The sequence below is a fragment of the Panthera pardus genome, unplaced genomic scaffold (assembly GCF_024362965.1).
Source record: "Panthera pardus isolate Hobbes unplaced genomic scaffold, ASM2436296v1 HiC_scaffold_8, whole genome shotgun sequence".
Taxonomy (NCBI): domain Eukaryota; kingdom Metazoa; phylum Chordata; class Mammalia; order Carnivora; family Felidae; genus Panthera; species Panthera pardus.
The window spans coordinates 93,838,477-93,859,959 of record NW_026527013.1 but is presented as its reverse complement, the minus strand read 5'-3'; the positions used below and the strand labels follow the sequence as shown (position 1 = coordinate 93,859,959).

Genomic DNA, 21,483 nt, shown 5'->3' with positions numbered 1-21,483 from the left:
AAAGGAAAGAACAGTAAGATTGTAAAACTAGCTAGGAAGGAGATTATTTAAAAGTTTTAAAAAAAGTTTTAAATTAACCATAAAATCTTATCTCAAGAGATTTTTCAACTCTTATGATCTCAAATTACTGAACAAGTCATAATGTAAAAGTAATGAAATACTCTACAAAAGTGTTCAATAGAATTTAAAATTCTAACTTAAGGGAATTCGAAAGTTCATTTTCAAAGAGGCTGTAGGGATGATTAAAATCCTGAAGGAAGCCTGAAAGAAAAAGGACACGGTCATTATTGAAAATGTAATACAATGTTAACTCTCAAGTTTCATGTTTAGACTAGAAAGCTTAAGTTCAAGGCCTTTACACCAATTTTTATAAAACTGTAATGTTTTCCAACTCATGGTCCATCTATTGAAAAGCTGTACATGGCTAACAATGATTATCAGCTCAAGTTAGTCACACACACAGGGCTAAATTGGAAATGAAAGGCTTCTTCAATTACCAAAACTAACATAAATGACTTATTTCCTTCTGCTGACATGAAAGGAAAAGAGTTAAATGTTTGTGAAGGATAGCATTTATGCACCCTGCACTAAGGTCAGAGAGCTCACTCAGCACAAATATTCCCTGAAAAGGTTCAGCTCGGCAGAAAAGAAACCATCTATTCCAAAAGGTCACCACGTCAGCTTGACTTTTTGTCTGCTATGAGAAAATACTGTCAAAGTTGGTTACCGTAAGGCAGCAGCTGTTCTATTGGACGACACCTTCCAAAAGAGAACAGTTTCTTATATGCACCAGTGTAACTCCACGACTTCAGACTATTCCTGGTCTTCTCTGACACCATTCTTAGTCACAATCCCATGGCTTTACTCTTCCATCTCAAATACCTACTCCCCTACATTAATGTAGGCTTAAACCCAGCTGAAAGTCACACGCTGTCAGTCAGGTCCTTCTAACGGCCCATGATCCCGGCCTCCGTCTCCAGCTCAATCCCTTGCTCACTCCAGCCATGCTGAACTTTCTCCAACAGCCCAAGCTCCATCTCATCCGAGGCTCCACCTGGTAACGTTGCTTCCCCTTACTTTGTTCCTACCTGACTCCCTGTCATATTTTGGTCTTTGCTTAAATTCCACTCCCATAAAGAGGCCCTTCCTATTTGTCTTAGGCCAGGTTCCTCACTTTTTCTTCCCCCAATTTCAGTCCCATCTTTTCTACTCAGCAGTATTACACTGTTTAATTATATTCCTTTGCTCCTCACTTTGTTTTGTATCTAGGCTGGGATCATTGTCTTTCTTTCCCCCACTCCCCAGCTTTCCTGAGATATAATTGGCATATAACACTGTGTAAATTTAAGGGGTGCAGTGTGTTGATTTGATACTTACATATTGCAAAATGATTACCACCATAGTCTTAGCTAACCCTTCCATCACCTCACATAATTACCATTTCTTTTTTGTGTCAGTTCTACTCTCTTAGCAACTCTCAAATATATAATACAGTATTATTAGCTACAATCACCATGCCATACATTGGATCATCAGAACTTAATCATTTTTTTAACTGAAAGTTTGTACACTTTGACCACCATCTCCCCTTTCCCTCCCAATATTGTCCATTTTATATACAACATATCTCCAATCCCTGGCACACAGCAAAATGCAATAAATGCTTATTCAATCCTACCTTGCCCTGTTTTCTAACTCTTTGGTTCTTATCAGAATCAGCTAAGCGAAATGAGCTCATCATTCACTCAATTGTATTTCTATTATTTGAGTTAACATGTATACCTACTATATGGCAGAAACTGTAAGGTGCTACTGTATAGCTATTATTTACTTAGTGTTTATTCTATGCCAGGCACTGCTATACGTACTTTATATAGATGTTATCTCATTGTATCACCACAATCATATAAACAAGCAACTATTTTATCCCTATTTTAAAGATGAGGAAATTGAGACATAGAGAGGTTTTAATGTGCCCAAAACATCCAAAGCAGAAAGTGATAGAGCTGAGATTTCCACCTTTCAATATGTAACAGAAGAAAGGGAAAAGGAAATTGAGGTGGAAATTCAAGGGGAAAAGGTAACATCTGCTTAAGAGAGACCAGGAAAATTTGAATGAAGGTGGCATTAAGGTGAGATTTGAAAAAAAATTAGAGTTTCCATAAATAAATACCAGGAATTCATGCAAGAGGCCCTTATCAGAAAGAAAATAGTGAGAACGAAGATACAGGGAAAAGAGATATCAAGTTTGTACAAGAAATAGATACAGTGAAGTTTTTACATGCCACTCCATCTCTTGAGCCCAAATAGGGAGGAGTCCTCCCCTTATCACTGAGAATTTATCTGTGGTCAAAAAGAAATAAAAATATAATCAAGATTTTAAAATAATAATTACTTTGGACCTATTCTCTAAGTTTTTGGTAATCTTCCCCAGTTCAGTATCTATATCTGGTGGCTATTTTTTCAGCAACTGGATTTTAAGTTTTTTGATGGTAGGTGCCATGTCTTACATTTTTATCAGAGGGGTTATGAAAGCTGACTCTTGAAAGAAGAGGAAAAGTCAGAGAAGACTAGAGAGAGGATAGGCACTGCACATAAGGCACATAAGTGATATCAATGGTATAGTGATAAAACATCATCCTTGCGTTCAAGGGGTTTATATTCTGACACAGAGATGAAATGATTGGTGTAAAGTCTACAAAGAGCTAGAGTACTAGAATTCTGCAAAGCAAAATCATTTTAAAATTAATTCTAGTAGGTATTTAAATTATAATGGTATTTTCCAAGAGTGATAATACACACAGCATTTTCAAGACTGAGAACAGCACATTTCAGGAATAAAAGGTACAGCATAATAGAGTCAGTGGTACTGTAACAGCAATGTATGATGATAGTTGGAGGCTACACTTGCGTTGAGCATAGCACAATGTACAGAGTTGTCAAATCACTACATTGTACACCTGAAACCATTGCAACATTGTATGTCAACTATACTTCAATAAAAACGTTCTAATTAAGAAAGAAATAAAATAAATTAATCTATTCTGTATTTGGGTTATTAAAAAATAAAATTAACCTAATGAGTCATAAAAAAACAGTAAATTTCTTTGATAAGGAGTACTTATAAATGTTTCTCTGCATCAGTCACATGAGCAGTGGAGAGTCTCATCTAAAACTTTATTAATGTGGTTACCATAAATTCCCCTCAGTGAATAATTCAACTCAGCATTTGCTTTTTATGTTCCCTGCCTGTGGCCTTCTATAATCAAAGTTCTTGACTGGAGAAATTTAAATAACTTTTTTCCTCTTACAGTAAAAAGCAATTACTTTCAATTCCCTTTACATATTCCCACCATATTCCCATTAGAACATTTATCTAAAGTCCCAAACAACCAAATACACACAGACACACACAGGCACACACCCATACTTAACACTTGTATTAGGGAGGAAAGGGCTGAGTTGAAGATGTGTGATCATTCTCCCTTATATATCCTGTTGAATGCACAAAAATGTTTTTGCATTTCATTCGTTCACTCTAGTGAGCCCAACATCCAACTTCATTTTACAAGTCTTGACACTGGAAAACTGTGCTACAAAACCAGGTGGAGTCATTTGCCTTTTTTTTTTTTTTTTTTAAGTTACGATAAACAGGGTTCTGATAACCATGGAAATCTAGAGTTTTCACGATACCTTAGAAAGCATCTGATCAAGGGAAGACCAACTTAGACACAGTATTCCCTATCCCTTCCAAAGTGTAGATATTGCTACTAGATCCCAGTGTTCTTTCCCACTGGGTCTGGGCATTGCTCAGATTCCGCCTCCACATGATGCTCCAGACAACCTCTATCCTGTAAGATAAACCATTTATTGTGCATGACCGTTCTCAAAGGATAGAAAATGTGTCCTGCAATTTAAGGCATTTTAGAAAGCTATAATCTATTTTCAGCTACCATAGTGCCTAATATTTAGCAAAGTGCTCCTTAGTATCCCGAAACATCTTAATAGTATAAACGCATCACTGCAGTTTACAAAACAGACTATGTGTATGGGCAACTTTTGCCTGTGCCATGCATATGGCACACTCCTGAGGGCCCTGATCCTACACCTCAGCATTACTGTATCCTGGCTCACTCACTCTGTGGGTTGCTCCTCCATCTTCCTTCCACACCCTAGATCAAGGCCATCCTGGAGGATCCATCCTTTCCCTTCTTTTCTCACACTCCACAGTGACTCTCACCCACACCCATGGCTTCATCCTCATTTAGTTCTCTAGCTCAAATTTCCCACACTCAGACCCATGCTCCAAACTCTTTTTTTTTTTTTTTAGTTTTATTTACTTAAGTAATCTCTACACCCAATGTGGAGCTTAAACTCACGACCCTGAGATCAAGAGTCTCATGGTCCTCTGACTGAGCCAGCCAGGCATGCTCCACCCACCCCCCCTCACCCCATGCTCCCAACTCTTGATTGGAGTTCCTACATGCATGTCTTGCGACTACCACAAATTCCACATGAAAACTTCATCCTTCTCACCAAAACTTGCTTGTCCTTCCTCCTGTTTCCCCTCTTTATATTAATAGCATCATTATCTTCCAATCATCCAAGCTGGAAACCTTGGAGTCTCCTTCAAGTCCTCTTTCTCACTCTCTACTCCTAAATAATGACTAGGACTTGTGAATTCTAATCTGAAATGCCATTCAAATCTGTCCCCTCCTCCAAATTTCCACCATCCTTGTTTAAGCTTTCATCTGTGCCCACTTTTATGCCTGGCACTTTTCTGGTATCTGGTCGTCTTGCCTGAATCTCTTCTCTCTAAGCCATCCATCCATCCCATCTCCCCGTTCCTCCACTAATACCATCAAGGTATGTTTCCTTACAAATTTGATTATTATTCCCCACCTCCACTACAAAGTGCTTCTACATTCTTTCAAAGTAAAGTCAATGTCTCCTACTACCTTTAAAATAAAGCGCAAATTCCTACGTGTGGATTCCAGGGTTCTCCACAAATAAAGATGAGGTGCCTTTCTCAACGAAGTGTTGTGATTTAAAGTTCAGACTCTGGAGCCAGATTGCCCAGCTTTGTGATATTATGCAGGACTACTGCACATACCAGTGCAGGCTGAAGAGTCCCAGGGGAGGCATCTGGCTGAGGGATGAAGGGTGAACAGGAATAGAATACACTGCTCACCAAGCTGTGTCTCAGCCCAAGATCACTACAGTTTCAGAGGAAGTGGTATCATTCTCTATTTCCCATAAAGGCAGCATAGGGTTCCATTTCATTATCCTTTATAGATAAGGTGGTGCTAATACTAAGATATCTTATGGGCTTGCTGTGAAGATTCAATGAATTAACACATGTAAATCTCTTAGAACAATGCCAGGTACATGGTAAGTGCCCAATAAGGGTCAGCTATAAATCCTACACCTTCCCTGTTCCTTATACTTTAAATAAATTGCAGGATTTACTATTTTACTCACATATAATCTGTGCTTTTTCACCTTCATGGGTTTCATTGCTCATTCTGCTTTCTCCTCCAAAAATTCTCTCCCCTAACAACTCCGATCTCTGCCTGTAGATATACTGTCCATCCCCAAACTCAGCTGAGCTGCCACAATGGCCACCATTTAGTACTACTTGATCCTGCAAACACAGGTTCTCTAGACTTTAATTCAACTCTCAGGCACCTATTGGATGGAGCCTAATATATTCTATACTATGGAAATTTATACTCATCTCAAGGTCTTATATTCCTTAAAAATTTTTAAAGTGTCTTAAGTTACCTGTAAGGTTCCTTTATATATTTCCAAGGGCCTACGGAACTATACCAACATAATAGGTCCATTACATGCAATAATAGAACCATTTATTGAGTACCTACTATGTGCCAGGTACTATAAAAAAGTGCTTTACATACAGTATTTAAGTTACTTCTCATACAATTTTTAAAGTGTTATCATTTCCCTTTTATATAGGAAGACTTAGTATTTAAATAATTTGCTAAGTATTAAATAGCTAACAAGTGATGGGCAGAGAGTAGAACCCAGGAACTTGCTGGTTTAGGGACTGTACTCTTTCTACTTCATGGTGGTATTTTGTTTGGCTCCTTCTCTTGATTGGGAGCTACCATTTATTGATTATATATTATATTTCAGGAGCTTTTCCTATATTATGGTTATTATGTACCTTCATACATGGTTATTATTATTCCTATATGCATAAGGAAATCAAAGCTCAGAGATGTTAAGCTATTTACCTTAGATCTCACAGTTAACGAATTCCAGATACAACTATTTTTTTTAATTTATTTTTAATGTTTATTTATTTTTGGGAGAGAGAGAGACAGAACACAAGCAGGGGAGGGGCAGAGAGAGAGAGAGAGGGAGACATAGAATCCCAATCAGGCTCCAGGCTCTGAGCTGTCAGCACAGAACCTGACATAAGACTGGAACCCATGAACTGTGAGATCATGACCTGAGCCAAAGTCGGATGCTTGACCAACTGAGCCACCCAGGTACCCCCAGATGCAACTTTTAAAAATGGTTCCATGACTCCCCTGTCCACCCCCTCAAAAAAAAAAGGCACTTGTCATATTTTAGGAGAAGTCCCTTGAGAAAAAAATACTATTGCCTTTATTATTATTGTTATTACTATCATATTTTACTTGTCACAAGGTTTAATTTATATGGTTCTACTTCATTGAGACATCCTTTTGATAGAACCATCACTGTATACACTTATAGACAAAAAATATTCCTGACTTATATTTTGTCAATTTTTGTCTTTATATATTGACTACATAATCCTACTTATTATAAATAACTTGGCAAAAAAAATGCTGTACCTCCAAGGATTTGATGGAGTTTTACATTGAAATGATCGCGATATAAGATAAAAGTTATTGATATAAAATGACTGTTTATATAAATAACACGAGGTCAGGAATATATTGAAGGATCTATATTTAGTATGTGTCATTATTAGTTTCACCAGATCATTATGTTTTGCCTGGTACTTTTGTTGCTTTCCAGCTACTTCGAAGGTCAAGATAAAATACTACATCTAAAGAAACAAGTAGCTACTGATATAAATACCAAAATGAATCTGAACTAAATGCACAGAGAGAAGAGAGAGCAAAGGAAAAGTACAGGATTAGAATTAGCCATTAGACGGGCGCCTGGGTGGCTCAGTAGGTTAAGTGTCCAACTTTCAGTTTCAGCTCAGGTCATGATCTCACAGTTTCATGGGTTCAAGCCCCGCATCAGACTCTGTGCTGACAGTGCAGAGCTTGGTTGGGATTCTCTCTGTCCCTGTCCCTCTGCCCCTCCCCCACTCATGCTGTCTCTCTTTCAAAATAAATAAATAAACTTAAAAAAAAAGAATTAGCCATTAGATTTTAAAGGAATACAGAAATATAATTTTGAAAAAACAAATTAAGGGATGGAGATTTTACTAGAAATTGCCTGACTTATTTTTGAGAAAATAATAATACCAAATTAACGTGTATGCAGTAACTACTAACATAATTAAAAGATACTTAAAATATAGATATTTAAGGTTACATGACTTGAATATCATTATTCAATTTTGCCAGTGCTCACTATTTGGGAAAGTCCTATCAGTTTTGAGGAGAAAAAAGTGCAAGTGAACGTTGAAAATTAATAAAAACAAAGTCTTCCTTAGCAAAGAAATAACTCCAAAAGAATATCCCTCCATTATAAAAGTACTAGTTTCTAGAGCTCCTGGAGGATTCTGAGTAAAACTAGACACACTTGCAATGCATTATAAATGTGTAATTACCATTTAAATGGAGGGAGAAAAACTGGTGAGTGAAAGGAGAAAAAGGCATTTTCTTACAGCCAACCAGACGCTGGCATTTCAGGCAATGATCATCTGATCTACAGAGTCAGGTTAACAAAGCTATTGTCATTCTGCCACTCACCCTCAGCCTTTTAACTGTCGCTCTCCCCCACCAAAAGGAAACACAGGTTACATCTTTCTCCTTGATTATCGGTCACAATTTGCTCACTAGGCCCTGGTATGCTTAATAAAAAGACAGCTAAGAGACATAAAGACTTCTCTTGATTCTCCCTTTGTAATTACTTGGGCACCCAAATTACAAGAGTGAATGAAATTCTGAAGCAAATCCCTACTGGCCGTACAATCATAACAATTGTTAGGATCCTCTCCTCTCACCTACAGTCCAACAAAGGCTTTTCTTACTAACGTCCTTGTTTGCGGATTTGGCCAGGCAGCAACTTAGATGTGAAAAAACACTGCCTTATTCCAAAAAGGGATTGAACATGTAGATATCAAAACTCTGGAAAACTATCAAATGTGTTTTTACTGGATAGCTGCAAAATAAAGTATAAGAGGGTAAAAGATTTGTCAAAAGTCACACAAATTAAGTGGAAAGACCCCATTCCCTGTCACATGAATATTCCAGAAGTTGAATCCCTTCCTTTGGGTTGCTGCCACATTTCTTACCATGAGATTAGCTACTTCTTATGATGTGTTTGTCAAAACCCATTTGGATTTATCAGGGTGGCACATGTTGGTTGGATTAATCATTGCTTCTATTTAAAAAAACTGATTATTTCTGAAGTAAGCATATAAATGTGAAGCATGAAAAACCTAGTAAATCATGAAGTGAAAGGCTGTGCATACATGATCAACCATGTGACAAAAGTGATAGGATTAATGTTACATATGGCTACTTTATTCTAGCTTTCTCTTTGTATCTTCTTTTGCCTATTTGGTATCTTTAAAAAAATTATCACAAAGCAGTGTAACAAGTTAGGCAAACAATGGTTAGCCCTTCAGTGGTCTTTTTTGCCATCTAAATCAGAGTTGCACAAACTATGGCTCAGACCAAATCTGGCCCTCTGCATGTTTTTGTAAATAAGATATTACTGAAACACAGTTATATACATTCACTTATGTATTGTCTATGGCTGAATTTTCACAATGACCACAAAGCTGAGTAGACGATAAGGCCTCGAAAGCCTAAAGCATTTACTATCTGGCCCTTTATAGAAAATGTTCGCCATTCTGTGATCTGAACTGTTCCTTCTCTTAGTGTTCTAGAAGAAAATTTTACTCTCTGGCCACAGTCTAGTCCATCACTCTCTGTCCCTTTAGATATCCTTATTTCTACTTCCCCAAGATATCCCGTTTTTCAATTACCTTCTTTTTCTAATAAACCTACTATTATCAATTTATATATCTTTCCATTTCACTGTCACAACATAATTTCATTCCAAAATTTATTTAACCTGAAAATACAGTTGGTCACATTGGCTCAGTCTGTGCACTGGGTCAAATCATCATCATCATCATCATCATCATCATCACCATCACCATCAATTCAATAACAATGGAAAGATAGAATTTAAAGAAATTTAAGTATTTACTTAAATTATAAAGAAAGTACTAAAGTGATGAAGGAGGATTTTAAGGAGCAGCTGAACATTTCACAATTCTATCTTCCCAGCATCACTATTCTTAGTACTCTCCCAAATCAATGACAGCTGCTGTGGTAGATGCTAGGGTGCACTGCCTGACTTCCCTTTCGGGATCAAGGCACTCATTCTTCCAGCTGCCAGGCACGTTCGTTATCTCTCTCTCTCTCAAAATTAATAAATAAACTTTTTTAAAAAGCCTGTTTTTGGAGAGCATCCCACATCTAATGATGGTTGATATAGGGGTTTGGGCTCCTTTGCCTCAACTAGGGAGGCCATCCAGGTTCCAGAGCTCAACTATTCCTTTTGCCCAAGTCGGCTTCTCTCTATCTTACAAGTGTTGTTCCTACAAGCATTCCCCCAATAAATCTCTGCAGGCCAATCTTTGCCTCAAAGCCTATTTAGCAGGGAACCCATTTAAGACAGCTGCTTTCTTCAAAGGCTTTCTCACCCACTTCTCATCACCCAGATGAAAGCTCACCCAGTCCCAGTCTTTCTTGCTCTTTATGTCTCTCTCCTCATAGTTCTGTGTCCTACCAAGGCTGGTCAATTCCTTTTCCCTCAGTAGAGCTCACCATCTTTTCTTTAAATTTGCTAACAAGATATGAAAAAGAATCTGTAAGTAGTCCTATAATTTGTGCTAGTCTGTTTTAATGTCTAACATAATGTCTAATGCTGCCATATAGAAGGCAGTTTTGGACTGGAATATCAGGCCTAATTGTTTAAATGTTTCACTGTTTTATTTTTAACAGAATATCTAACCAAAAAGCATTAAAAATTGTGTCTTTTACATTATGCATTTAAAAGTCTTTATATGTAATCATTAAAGCAACAACTGTATAATGAAAGCTCTTCTGCAATAATTTTGCCCCTGCACTGGCATTTTGATTCAAAACGAAATGCTCTGGTACAAAAGTTGGACAACAGGGCAGCATAAGAAGACACAAAATATTTTTAAACAATCTTAATATCATCAAGTTCCTCTTTGGTGAGTCTGCTTCTGGAAGGAAGGAAGGAAGGAAGGAAGGAAGGAAGGAAGGAAGGAAGGAAGGAAAAGAGAAAGAAAGAAAGAAGGAAGAAAAACTGGGGAGGGGAAGTGAGAGGAAGGGAAAACCAAACTGAAAGAAAATCAAGAGGAAATCGTTTGTAAATTCATGAATTACTTTGCAAGCAGTACACACACACACAAAGCCAAATTAGTAACTCCTTTCATCTAAGTGACAGTCCCTAGCTGTTCATCATCCAGCAAGATAGAGATGTTGATAAGAGGGTCCTAGCACTGGAGGAGGATTTGGGCATAATGACCTTTGTATGCTGAGATGTAAGGGCTATGATTCTGTGACTATGCTAGTAACATTGGTAGTAACAGCGTTGAAAATTCTAAAAATTTTATGTGTAAAATCTCATTTTGTCCTCAGAGCTACCCAATGATTTGTCACTATGATTAAATAATATTAACAAATGAGTAAGGCACAGATTAAGTTAGTTGTCCAATATGACATACTTAGTAAACAAAACCCAGATTTCAACTAAGTCGGCCTGAATGAGGAGCTATCATATCTCCTTTATCTGCTGCCTTATATTACATGTTTTCAGGCACTGGAAATCATTTACATTTTACAGATTTGGTTTCCACCTACTTTCTTAATAACTCTGATTACATTTCTTAGAAGTTGCTTAATAGGAGGAAGGAAAGGCCATGCAGACAATGCATACAATATAATTTGGAACCTTACCATTGAAGAAACTCCCTCTTTCTCTCTCTGGAAGATCTGTCTTTTTCAGTTATCTATTCATCATATTCTATGAAAAAAGAAAATCAATTTATCTTTTCAAAGTCTTTCTAAAAAGTCAGGGATGACTTACCTAATTTATAAAATGCTAAACACAAAATATTTATAAATAATAATATGATTCCTACTATAAGATCTTAATATTACTGTGATTTTAACATGTAGGGCTCACAGAGTCTTAAGGCATTTACCAACTTCAGTATGAATTTAACAGAGGAAAAGGTCAAATATTAGGTGATGACCACAAGACTAGTTGTCTCCAGTGACAGATAACCTATGGATATTTAATGAATCCATAACCTCAGCAAATCATTTTCTGAATTCACTTTCTAGAGAAGTATAGAAACAAGGACCAAGAGGGGTGATATTACCACCACTCCTGGAAAATAACTGTCGTTGAGGAGCATCATGGTCAAATAACAGAGAGTGTATAATTTTTTTTTTTTTTTTTACAGATTCCTTACTTTCCTACTCCACAAATCAGAAGTCTGTTTATTCTATGTCTCAAATAAATGCTCCTAAGACTACCACATGCAAATAGATTGGTTACCAGTAACCTCCCAATTTGTAAATCCAAAAGACAACCATGAATTTCTCTCCCTCCATATTCAGACCCTCCTTTTTTGATCTCTATAACACCACTGTCTCCCATTTTTCCATCTTCAATTCCTTTTGATGAATCCTGTCTCCTTTACTCAATCCCTTTAATGCAGGCATTCCCCCTGGGTTTGCAGATTATTCACTTGGGTGAAAAATAATCCTGTCTTGTGAATTTGATTACATTGTATTTCCTACAATGAATCTAGTGTAACTAATTGTTCTCAGTCTGTGAATAGATAACTGTTTCTACCAAAACAAATAAATTCCCAACCTTGTGCTCTTTTCAGAGCATTTCTCCTAGCCCAGTTTGCTGCGAAGTTCTAAATGGAGGGAGAAAAAAAATGAAACACAGAACTATTCTCTGCAGTCCTCTGGTCTGATTTCAATCCCAGGAAGCAGCAATCACCCTGCACTTCAGCTCCCCAACTCAAATGGCTTTTTGGAACAGCTTACAATCCTGTTACCACCAACACAATTTCAACATAAGAAGCTCCAGAAATTGGCAATGGAGTATGAATGTGCTTGACATTTCCTCCTTATCCTTACAAGATTTACCTTCCTTCTGGTTCAGATTTAGTATTAAGTCCTGGAGGGCCAAAACAGCACACTAACCTGGATGCCTCTCACCCAAGTTATTTGTAATGGTAATTATAAAGCACTTTGTAGGACTGTTTCTTCAGTCATATTCTGATCTAAAAATTTTTATAGTCCTACTACCCAGGTGAAAAGGGGTGCGAAGTGTACAGTTCTGATTTCAGTTGGGGTTCTAGGACCCAGGCCTGGGTAGCAGGAGAGTAGGAGGACCTGCCAAGGAGCTGTGCATGATGAGTTGATGGCAGTCAAGACTGGAGTTCTGTTAAGTAAGGGAAAGTTTAAAGAATCAAGCTGAGAAGAGTGGATAGAGGGTCAGTCAACTAGGTGAGATGAAGTAAATTAATGTGGGGAGTGCTTCTAAGGATTCCTCAAGACAAAAGTCATCTGCTGTTGAGCTGCTTTTGTGGAGTGGGAGACGGGGTAATTGAGAAAGCTATAAATACCCAATATGGGTTGGAAATTTTTACCTCTCTCTAGCAACATTGTGGTTTTAGCCATCTTAGATGAACTGTTGAGGTTATAAAAATGTGTCTTAGAAATTAGAACAAAGAAATCTGCTGCCATGTTTCGCACTCATACTTTAATTTTGATGCCTGGAATAAGTAAGGGCAAGACTCCTAACTTTGGGTTACTGAGAGTCTGGGACATCCCATCAGATAAATGAAAACACTTGCCAGCAGCTATAGTCCCACGGTGAATATAAACTGTGTGTGATCTTCCAGCAATGCAGACCGGAGCTCTGTTCAAAACGATTAACTTAGAATTAATTAGGTTTATGCTCAGAATAGTTAAGGTTATAATTGAAATTACAGTGGACCTTTGAACAACGTGCAGGTTTGGGGTGCTAAATGCATGATTGAAAATTCATGTATAAGTTTTGACTCCCCCAAAACTTAACTACTAATAGATGACTATTGATAAGAAGCCATACCGATAACATAAACAGCGGATTAACACAAATTTTTTATGTTATATGTATTATACACTGGATTCTAACAATAAAGTCAGCTAAAAAAATGTAATTGAGAAAATCATAAGGAAGAGAAGATACACTTATAGTACTACACTGTACTGATTGAAAAAAAATCTTCACATAAGTGGACTCACATAGTTCAAAAGTGTTGTTTAAGGGTCGACTGTATTTCATTTCATTAGCCTGCACTCAACACAATTTTTTATTACCATTGCTTTATTAACTTAAATGCTCTCTTTATTTATCCACCAGGAGAATTTTAGTGTTTGATTAAGAACAACACAATTAAAATACGTGAAATATCGGTGAAAATATCAATAAGTTAGCAGCAGAATTAACAATTGCTTGCTTACTTGTCTGTGTCCCCTTAGTAGGATATAAACTCCACGAAAGTGAGGGTTTAATCTTTCCTAGTAAGTGACAACAACACTGCCTAGAGCATAATAGATACTCAATAAATATTTGCTGAAACAAATGAGAGTCAAGGAGGCACTGAGTACATTAGTAGTTAAACGTTTATATTCTCCAACATTTGGAACTTTTAAAAGTGCTTTAACTTTTAAATCATATCTGCTGAATAACAAGAATATTAGATCAAATAGAGTAATCAGTATTTTAATGCTCCATTAGTCATTCAAAGGTATTTTTTAAATGAAAGATGGATGTTTCTGGAATCCAACCAGGATCTTTGGATTATGAAGTGCAATAAGTCCTTAATAAGACAAATTCCTCTAACAGAATACAGTGTTCATTGAATTAACAAGGTCTAGGAGATCTCTAAAAGAAACTGGAAAAGAAGCGATGGTGAGTGAATAGCAGAGCTAACCAGAACTGACTATAATTGTTGAACCATATTTGCAGAGAGGCTTCTAAGTTTTCTTTTTAAACTGTATACAAAAGAAGCCTCAGTGATATATATTGGCTCAGGTCCCTATCCCTACTCTCTGGTGGGAATAATTTGCCACTTTACTCAGCGCTATACAAAAAAAGTGATAACACTTTTAAGACCCCAGGATCCTGGGGAGAAAATATAAAAAGGAAAAGAATAATACATTTGCCACAGACTCTTAAGCACACATGTAATATACCCTATTGGTTATTCCTTCTGGATATGTTTTTGTCCCAGGGGTAAAAAAATAAGAAATCATCTTCCATCTTTTGTTAAGTTTATTTAATTTTTTGAGAGAGAGAGGAGAGAGAGGGATAAAGCACTGGGGTGGGGGGTGGGGGCACAGAGACACACAAGACGGAGAGAGAGAATCTCAAGCAGGCTCCACACTGCCAGTGCAGAGCCCAACGTGGGGCTCAAACTCATGAACCATGAGATTATGACCTCAGTGGAAACCAAGAGTTGGATGCTTAACCACTGAGCCACCCATGCGCCCCATCTTCCATCTTATCTTTTATTCCTGTTTCTTAATAAGGAAAAGACATAAAGCCTCAAAGTCAAAACATATGAAGCCCTAGACAAAGTAGAGGCCTCAGGTAAGCAAACAAAACATTTGGCTAACCCTTATCTTTTTATGAGCATGTTTTCCTTACAGATGAACCTATTACTCTGCACCTACCTTGTTTATGGGCCTTTCTATCTTGTCTATGGGTCCTTCTTGGAAAAGGTGTACACTACAAGGAAAGAAAATAATAGCATGCCAGGCTAATGGAGAATGGAGAAAAAATTTTTGGCATGTATGGACTATGGAAACACTTTCTATACCTTCTGTATACCTTTCTATACCTCCTTTTGAAAAAGTTGCTTGAGGATATACTCCAGTAAAAGGGAAAAAAAGAATCTTAAAAAGAGGAAGATACAGGATCTAAAAAATTCTTTTAACTCAGTAGAGCAGTAAAAAGAAACTAATGTTTATAATTAGAACAAGAACTCACAAGACTTTTAGAAGAGTGTCTATAAAGTAAAAAGGAGGGGCACCTGAGTAGCTCAGTCAGTAGAGCATCTGACTTCAGCTTAGGTCATGAAATTGTGGTTCATGAGTTCGAGCTCTGCGTCAGTCTCTGTGCTGACAGCTCAGAGCCTGAAGCCTGCTTTGGATTCTGTGTCTCCCTCTCCCTCTGTTCCTCCCTCTGCTCACACTTGCTCTCTGTGTCTCTCAAAAATAAATAAAGATTAAAAAAAAAATTTTAAGATAAAAAAGGAGAATAATTTTCCAAATACTAAGATGAATGATCACAATGATGGGAATAAATATGCATGTCTGTCCTTGACAGGAAATAATGAAGGTAATTAAAAATCCTAGAAAATGCAGAAGCTATATAAGAAAGTCACATTGTAAACATGAAACAAGATGAAATATAGCATGATTTTTTAGAAATGGAGAGTAAGGAAGATAATCTATTTGATCTAGACACTAGATAATTCTCTTTCAAGTAATACAGGTTAGTGACATAGAATCACATTTCCTATTTCCACTTTGGTCTTTACTAAACAATATTCATACAATCCTGATACGTTTTATTATTTGTATTATTCTTAAATTTTTATATTCAAACTATAGAATATACATTTCAAAATATAAAGATAAATTACAGAAGTAAATATTATAACTTGATAAGGTCAAATGAGTGAGAAAGCTTATAGAGTTTAGGAGATGGAGGAGAAGATACATAGAAGTACAGGGTTCCACATTTTCTTATTTAAATAACAGGGGAAGAATTGATGGATATAGAAACAGAGCACTAACTAGAACTCAAAGTAATGAAGTCAATCAAGTTGAAATGATAACCAACAGAAGAAATGCTAGCAATCTTAAGAGCTAATAATGAAAAACCGTAGTTAAAATTCAAAAATAACAAAATAATAATACCCTCTAAGAACAAAATAACATCAGAAAAATAGGATAGTGCAAGATAAATTTTCAGCTTTCATGCTGGGGAGTCAATACATTAACATCTGAAGTTAAGAAAAGGAGGCATGGGGCGCCTGGGTGGCGCAGTCGGTTAAGCCTCCGACTTCAGCCAGGTCACGATCTCGCGGTCCGTGAGTTCGAGCCCCGCGTCGGGCTCTGGGCTGATGGCTCGGAGCCTGGAGCCTGTTTCCGATTCTGTGTCTCCCTCTCTCTCTGCCCCTCCCCCGTTCATGCTCTGTCTCTCTCTGTCCCAAAAATAAATAAAAAACATTGAAAAAAAAATTTTAAAAAAAAGAAAAGGAGGCATAACCACATTGTTCAAATACAGGAAGTAATCAAAAGAACTACATTAGAATCATACTAGAAGGATTGCTTCTGTGTGGAGGTGTCAGAGGCAGACAAGGGGTGGGAAAGTTGAACTTTCCTTTTCATTTCATAATTTTCTGTTACCTTCTGAGTGTTTTTTTCTTATCATATATATGTTATTTTTTATTACATAAAAAAGGTTAAACATTTCCTAATAACTAGCTTAGCATTCTCTTCAGTGATATTATCCCCAAGTGCATTCTTACTAAAAATAAAATGAACATACTCCTGCAGGTAATAGTGATAGGTGCAATAATACCAAATGAGCCCTGTAATTAATATTATGACGAGTAGAAGCATCAGGAATCCAAACATGTCAACTGAAATGTATGAAAAGAAATATATTTTAAGTTAACAGAAGAGCAATAATTTCTTATATTTTTATCTTTTCTAGTATCATACAGTTTGATTCTTAGATACAAATTAACAAGTTATTGAAAATGATATACATCACATACTCCCATAAAACTACTTTAACACCACAATCACCAACATTAGAAAATTATCTGAGCTGCTAAAGGAGCTAGCATTCAAAGTCTTTCATATCCAAATTAGTGAACTATTAGGACACTGACATTTTTTTCTGTATTTTCTCTCTAAACTCATTTCAGGCAGCATCTCAACAGAAAATAGCAGATGCCTTAGGCTGCTGTTTTGGTAAAGATGCATGTAGATAGCAGGGGAAGTTTTGTTGTTTGAGTTCAGGAGTTTCTTATCAAAGAGACAACAAATGTTTGCTGAGAAAGCAGACTTCTAGCATTTATAAATTCCACCTCTCCCCGCCCCCCCCCCCCTGCACATGATCATAGTGTATACTTGTAAAATGCAACTACAAGGGCAGAACATGAAATAGAAACTAGACTTCCCATTCATACTAAATATATGAACTATAACTTGTTTATAAGCTCTTTGCTACAATCAGTTATGATTTAAATATACCTGATAGTACCTGAAGAAAAATAAATAGGGACTTGAGGGCAAAATTCATGTTTTTTTCACTTCAGTTAAGAAACAAACAAATTCTATTTTGGGTTTTCTCACATAGTTAGGGTTTACCTGGAAAGCTTTTCATTTGGCCTTTTTTGAAAAGTCCTTAAAAGGTTCTAGTGCATTTCCCTGCTTTGGTAAGTACCATATAACAAACCCAGAACACAACATTACAGATATAAAGATGATTAAAATTTGTTAAGTCCTAGGGAGTCACTGTTCTGAATGGCAATTCTCAGTATAGAATATATTAGTTGAAGAAATGTAAGTTATAGTAATGGTACTGGACCCAATATGTCCTCACCCCAAGACCATATAAGAAACTCCTGGAGTTTCTAAAACAACATAAGAATACAAACTTCCCTTCACTGGGTAATGATTGTCATACATTAAAGTATGTTAGAGCTGAAATTTAAAGTTTTTAATAATTGGTATGGTAAGGTACCCACCAATCAGAACGAATGTTGACCTAGCTTGAACCAACACTGGCTGGAAACAACCAGTATCAGCCTGTATCCAGGGAAACACCAATAAAAAGATTTGCTATATTTTTAATAAGGCAAATGTAATAATTTATAATCCTCTAAATGTAGCTAAATACAGTATTTGCAAGTTAACTGAAAAAAAAGTACATAAAAATTCAAACATGGATAACTCACTTCTATAGTTTAACAAATACACAGAAATGAATCGACACCCAAAATATGGAAAACACATTTTTTTGCAAGCCCTTTCTTCACTGCACCAAAAACACTGTATTTGGAAAGAAAACAAAATAAAAGCAACATCCAAGTGTAATAACTACAATTCTAATAAGTTTTTAGTACTAGTTCCATTAGTATTCCATAAATAACAGCTATCATAATTACCATCACTATCATTATTCTTTTAATTATTATTATTATCATTATTGGAAATAGATGCTGTTGATGATATCCCCTTTACCAGGCCCATGCGTTCACACCGGCGATGCAATGAATTTTGGATGCTAATGGCTCAAAATGCTCTTCTCCTTGAATTGTACTTGGTGGATGGGGACCTTGTTGCCTGTGAGGTTATATCCGCCTCTGCCAATAACTGACAGATACATGGGGTTCCAATCAGTGGGCGTCCTTGTCTCAAGGCAGAGACAACTCTGTTATGTGATTTTTTGCCCCAGGGTTGTCCATGATTCAGGCCAAGTGTAGACTTTAGCAGAGACCACATCTTCTCTTGGCTCTTGTTCCTTACTTGCCCTGAGTCCCTTACTCCATAGAATTTTGCTAAAGAGGAGCCATTCAAGAAATTACATGTATCTGAATCCCTTTCTCAGGCTCTATATTTAGAGAACTAAACCTGAGACATTATTTCACAAAGTAGTAATAACAACTTCAGTAGATAGGGTTTGTTTGGTTCCTCTCTTCCCTCTCTCTCTCTCTCCTCCCTCCAATACTTGCTCCCATTCCCCTAAGTGTCTATAGCACTTACTCTGGGGATTACATGTGGGCTTGGTGGGGGAATTAATATTATGACGAGTAGAAGCATCAGGAATCAACCAGCCATGCGTCATGACCGTCTCCCTTCTGCTCATTATCCCTTCTGCTCATTATCTGCTTATGTTCGGATAATCACGTGGAAAATAGGAAAAGTGAATTCTAAGTCCCTTGTTGAAGTAAGCAAAAGGAAGGTACAAAGGTGGAAACCATTGTGGGAGATAAGACTAGATAGACTCTTGAAGAGTAAAAAAATGAAGACAGAGAGGTAAAAATGGCTGTCATGTAAATAGGGCCTACTATGTGACAGGCACCAATCTAAGCTCTTTATATATATTAACTCATTTCATCCTTATGATAACCCTGTAAGTTAGGAAAAATTATGCCCACTTTATAAATGAGGACAGTAAGGCACAGAATAGTCAAACGACTTACATAAGGTCATACACCTAGTAAACAGGGGGAGCTTGGATTCTAGCCTAATCAGTCTGGTTCTGTGCTGGTAACCAATCCTGCAAGACTGATGCCAGGCCCCTCCCAATCACTTCTTGTTGAACATCCTGAGAACAGCAGCCATAATGACTCACTCCAACATAACAAACCACCCCTCAGACACTACCTGAGAACAGGAGGTATATATCAAAGGCCAGCTATTCTTTCATGTTAACCAACACCAAAGGTCAAATGGAGCCACTTAGGTTGAATGGGTTCTGTCCTCTTGGACTGTTGCTTAAAGACTAGAACTGCAAAGTTAAAGCCTAGATTCAAGGGTTGTAGTCCACAGACTTCTAACCTTGGTTAACAGTTCTAAGAGTCTCTAGTAATCAAATCCATGCCATTTTACAGTAGGTCTTTATGGGAGATAAATTTCCAGAAAAACCTGACCCTATCAGACAGGACCTTGTGGTTACTCAGTACTAAGCTGATTCCCAGGCCCCAGGAACTAAGTCCACATCAGGTGAGCTCCTAAAGCATTACAGTCTCCAGAAGAGACACTCTTTCCTGTGCCTCTCTCTGATGGAGGCTCAGAGAACAATGGAAAAGGGAACTCGTCCACCGGTCAAGCCTAGGGCAGCCAGATTGGTGACCAATAACTCACTGCTTGGCCAGGGAAACTCAGTAGAACATTTGCACATCATGTACACAGCTCTGAGATTCCAGAAGATCTGGAGGGTAGTAACTGACAATGACTTTCGGTAAGTACAATTTTAGTTGAGGGTTATTTGCATTATTTTGCCAGGAGCATTTTTTAAAATGTGGATATGGGTCTTGAAAAGTCAAAGGGTGAAGTACAGTAGACTAAAGTAGTTTTTGGGGGGTTTGGTGGTTTTTTGTTGTTGTTTTTGTTTTTGTTTCACTGTTTTGATCAGCTCATGTCACCATCCTTGTCCTCCTGGCAACTAGATCTTCTCTCTTTTGTAGCCATCTTCCCTCAGGTCTATGTGGTTCTGCAGATGTCAATTAGCATCTATACTACCACTTCTATACTACTGGAGTCATCTGACCCAGGCAGTGGTATTCAGGGTAGCTTATCTCACTGGCCCAGTAACTAGTGCTGGAGTGGACATTAGATCCAAATAAAGCCAATTAGAATCTCCTGTGAAGTTGTATACAGACATTGGAAGGGATCTGCTAGGAACCAGGCTCTTTCTGAGCTATATGGAAAATGTCCACTTTTGCCATAGGACAAAATGAAGTCAAAACTTTGAGGGAAGCAGAGCTAAAAGATGAGAAGAGAGGAAACGGGAATAAAATCCCTGGAGATTTAGCTGTGCATGATGCCAAGGCTACTCCTGGACTTCCCAATTTTATGAGTCAATAAAGTCAGTTTGAATTGGGTTTCCGTTTATTAAATTAGTTAGAGTTGGGCTTCTATAACTTACCACAAAAAGATTTAACAAATACCTTAACTAAAACTAAAAAATCTTCAAAGAGTCTTCACACGATCCAGAGGAAGAACATAACATATTCAACATCCTTAAATTGGTAATGCATAAGTTAGGATAAATTACATGGATTTTTTTTATAGCTAAGAAAATGACCCACATAAATACAAAGCCATGCCAACCAGACTCTCAAGAGAGGGACAACTGAGAAGTCAGCTAAAAGACTTTAAAATGATGGTGAACAGTGCTCCATTGGAAAACTAGAGTATTCTTTTTAGAGTAGAATTCTATTCTAATAAGCTTATATGGACATGAAAATTGACATTTTTATAAGAAAATATCATTAAAATGAAAACAAATGCAGAAAGGGGAGGATACATAACGTTTAGTGGTTTGTTAACATTGTGTAAAGCAAACAATTTAATATTATACTTACAAAAATTATTAAATAACCTTAATGTACAAAGGGAGATTTTAAAGTAGTGGACA

At 37.1% G+C, this 21,483-nt stretch overlaps 1 protein-coding gene across 1 annotated transcript in view; it reads right to left on the bottom strand.

Annotated features, from left to right (window-relative positions):
• Positions 1-21,483, bottom strand: part of PTTG1IP2 (PTTG1IP family member 2) — a 45,931-nt gene that overhangs the window by 10,811 nt on the left and 13,637 nt on the right. Inside the window, exons 3-6 of the mRNA XM_053898334.1 lie at positions 18,296-18,389; positions 16,901-16,969; positions 13,124-13,186; positions 11,199-11,265 (exon numbers count right to left, since the gene is read on the bottom strand). Coding sequence (XP_053754309.1) covers positions 11,252-11,265; positions 13,124-13,186; positions 16,901-16,969; positions 18,296-18,389 — 240 coding nt within the window. The 3' untranslated portion in view covers positions 11,199-11,251. The remainder of the gene's footprint in view (positions 1-11,198; positions 11,266-13,123; positions 13,187-16,900; positions 16,970-18,295; positions 18,390-21,483) is intronic.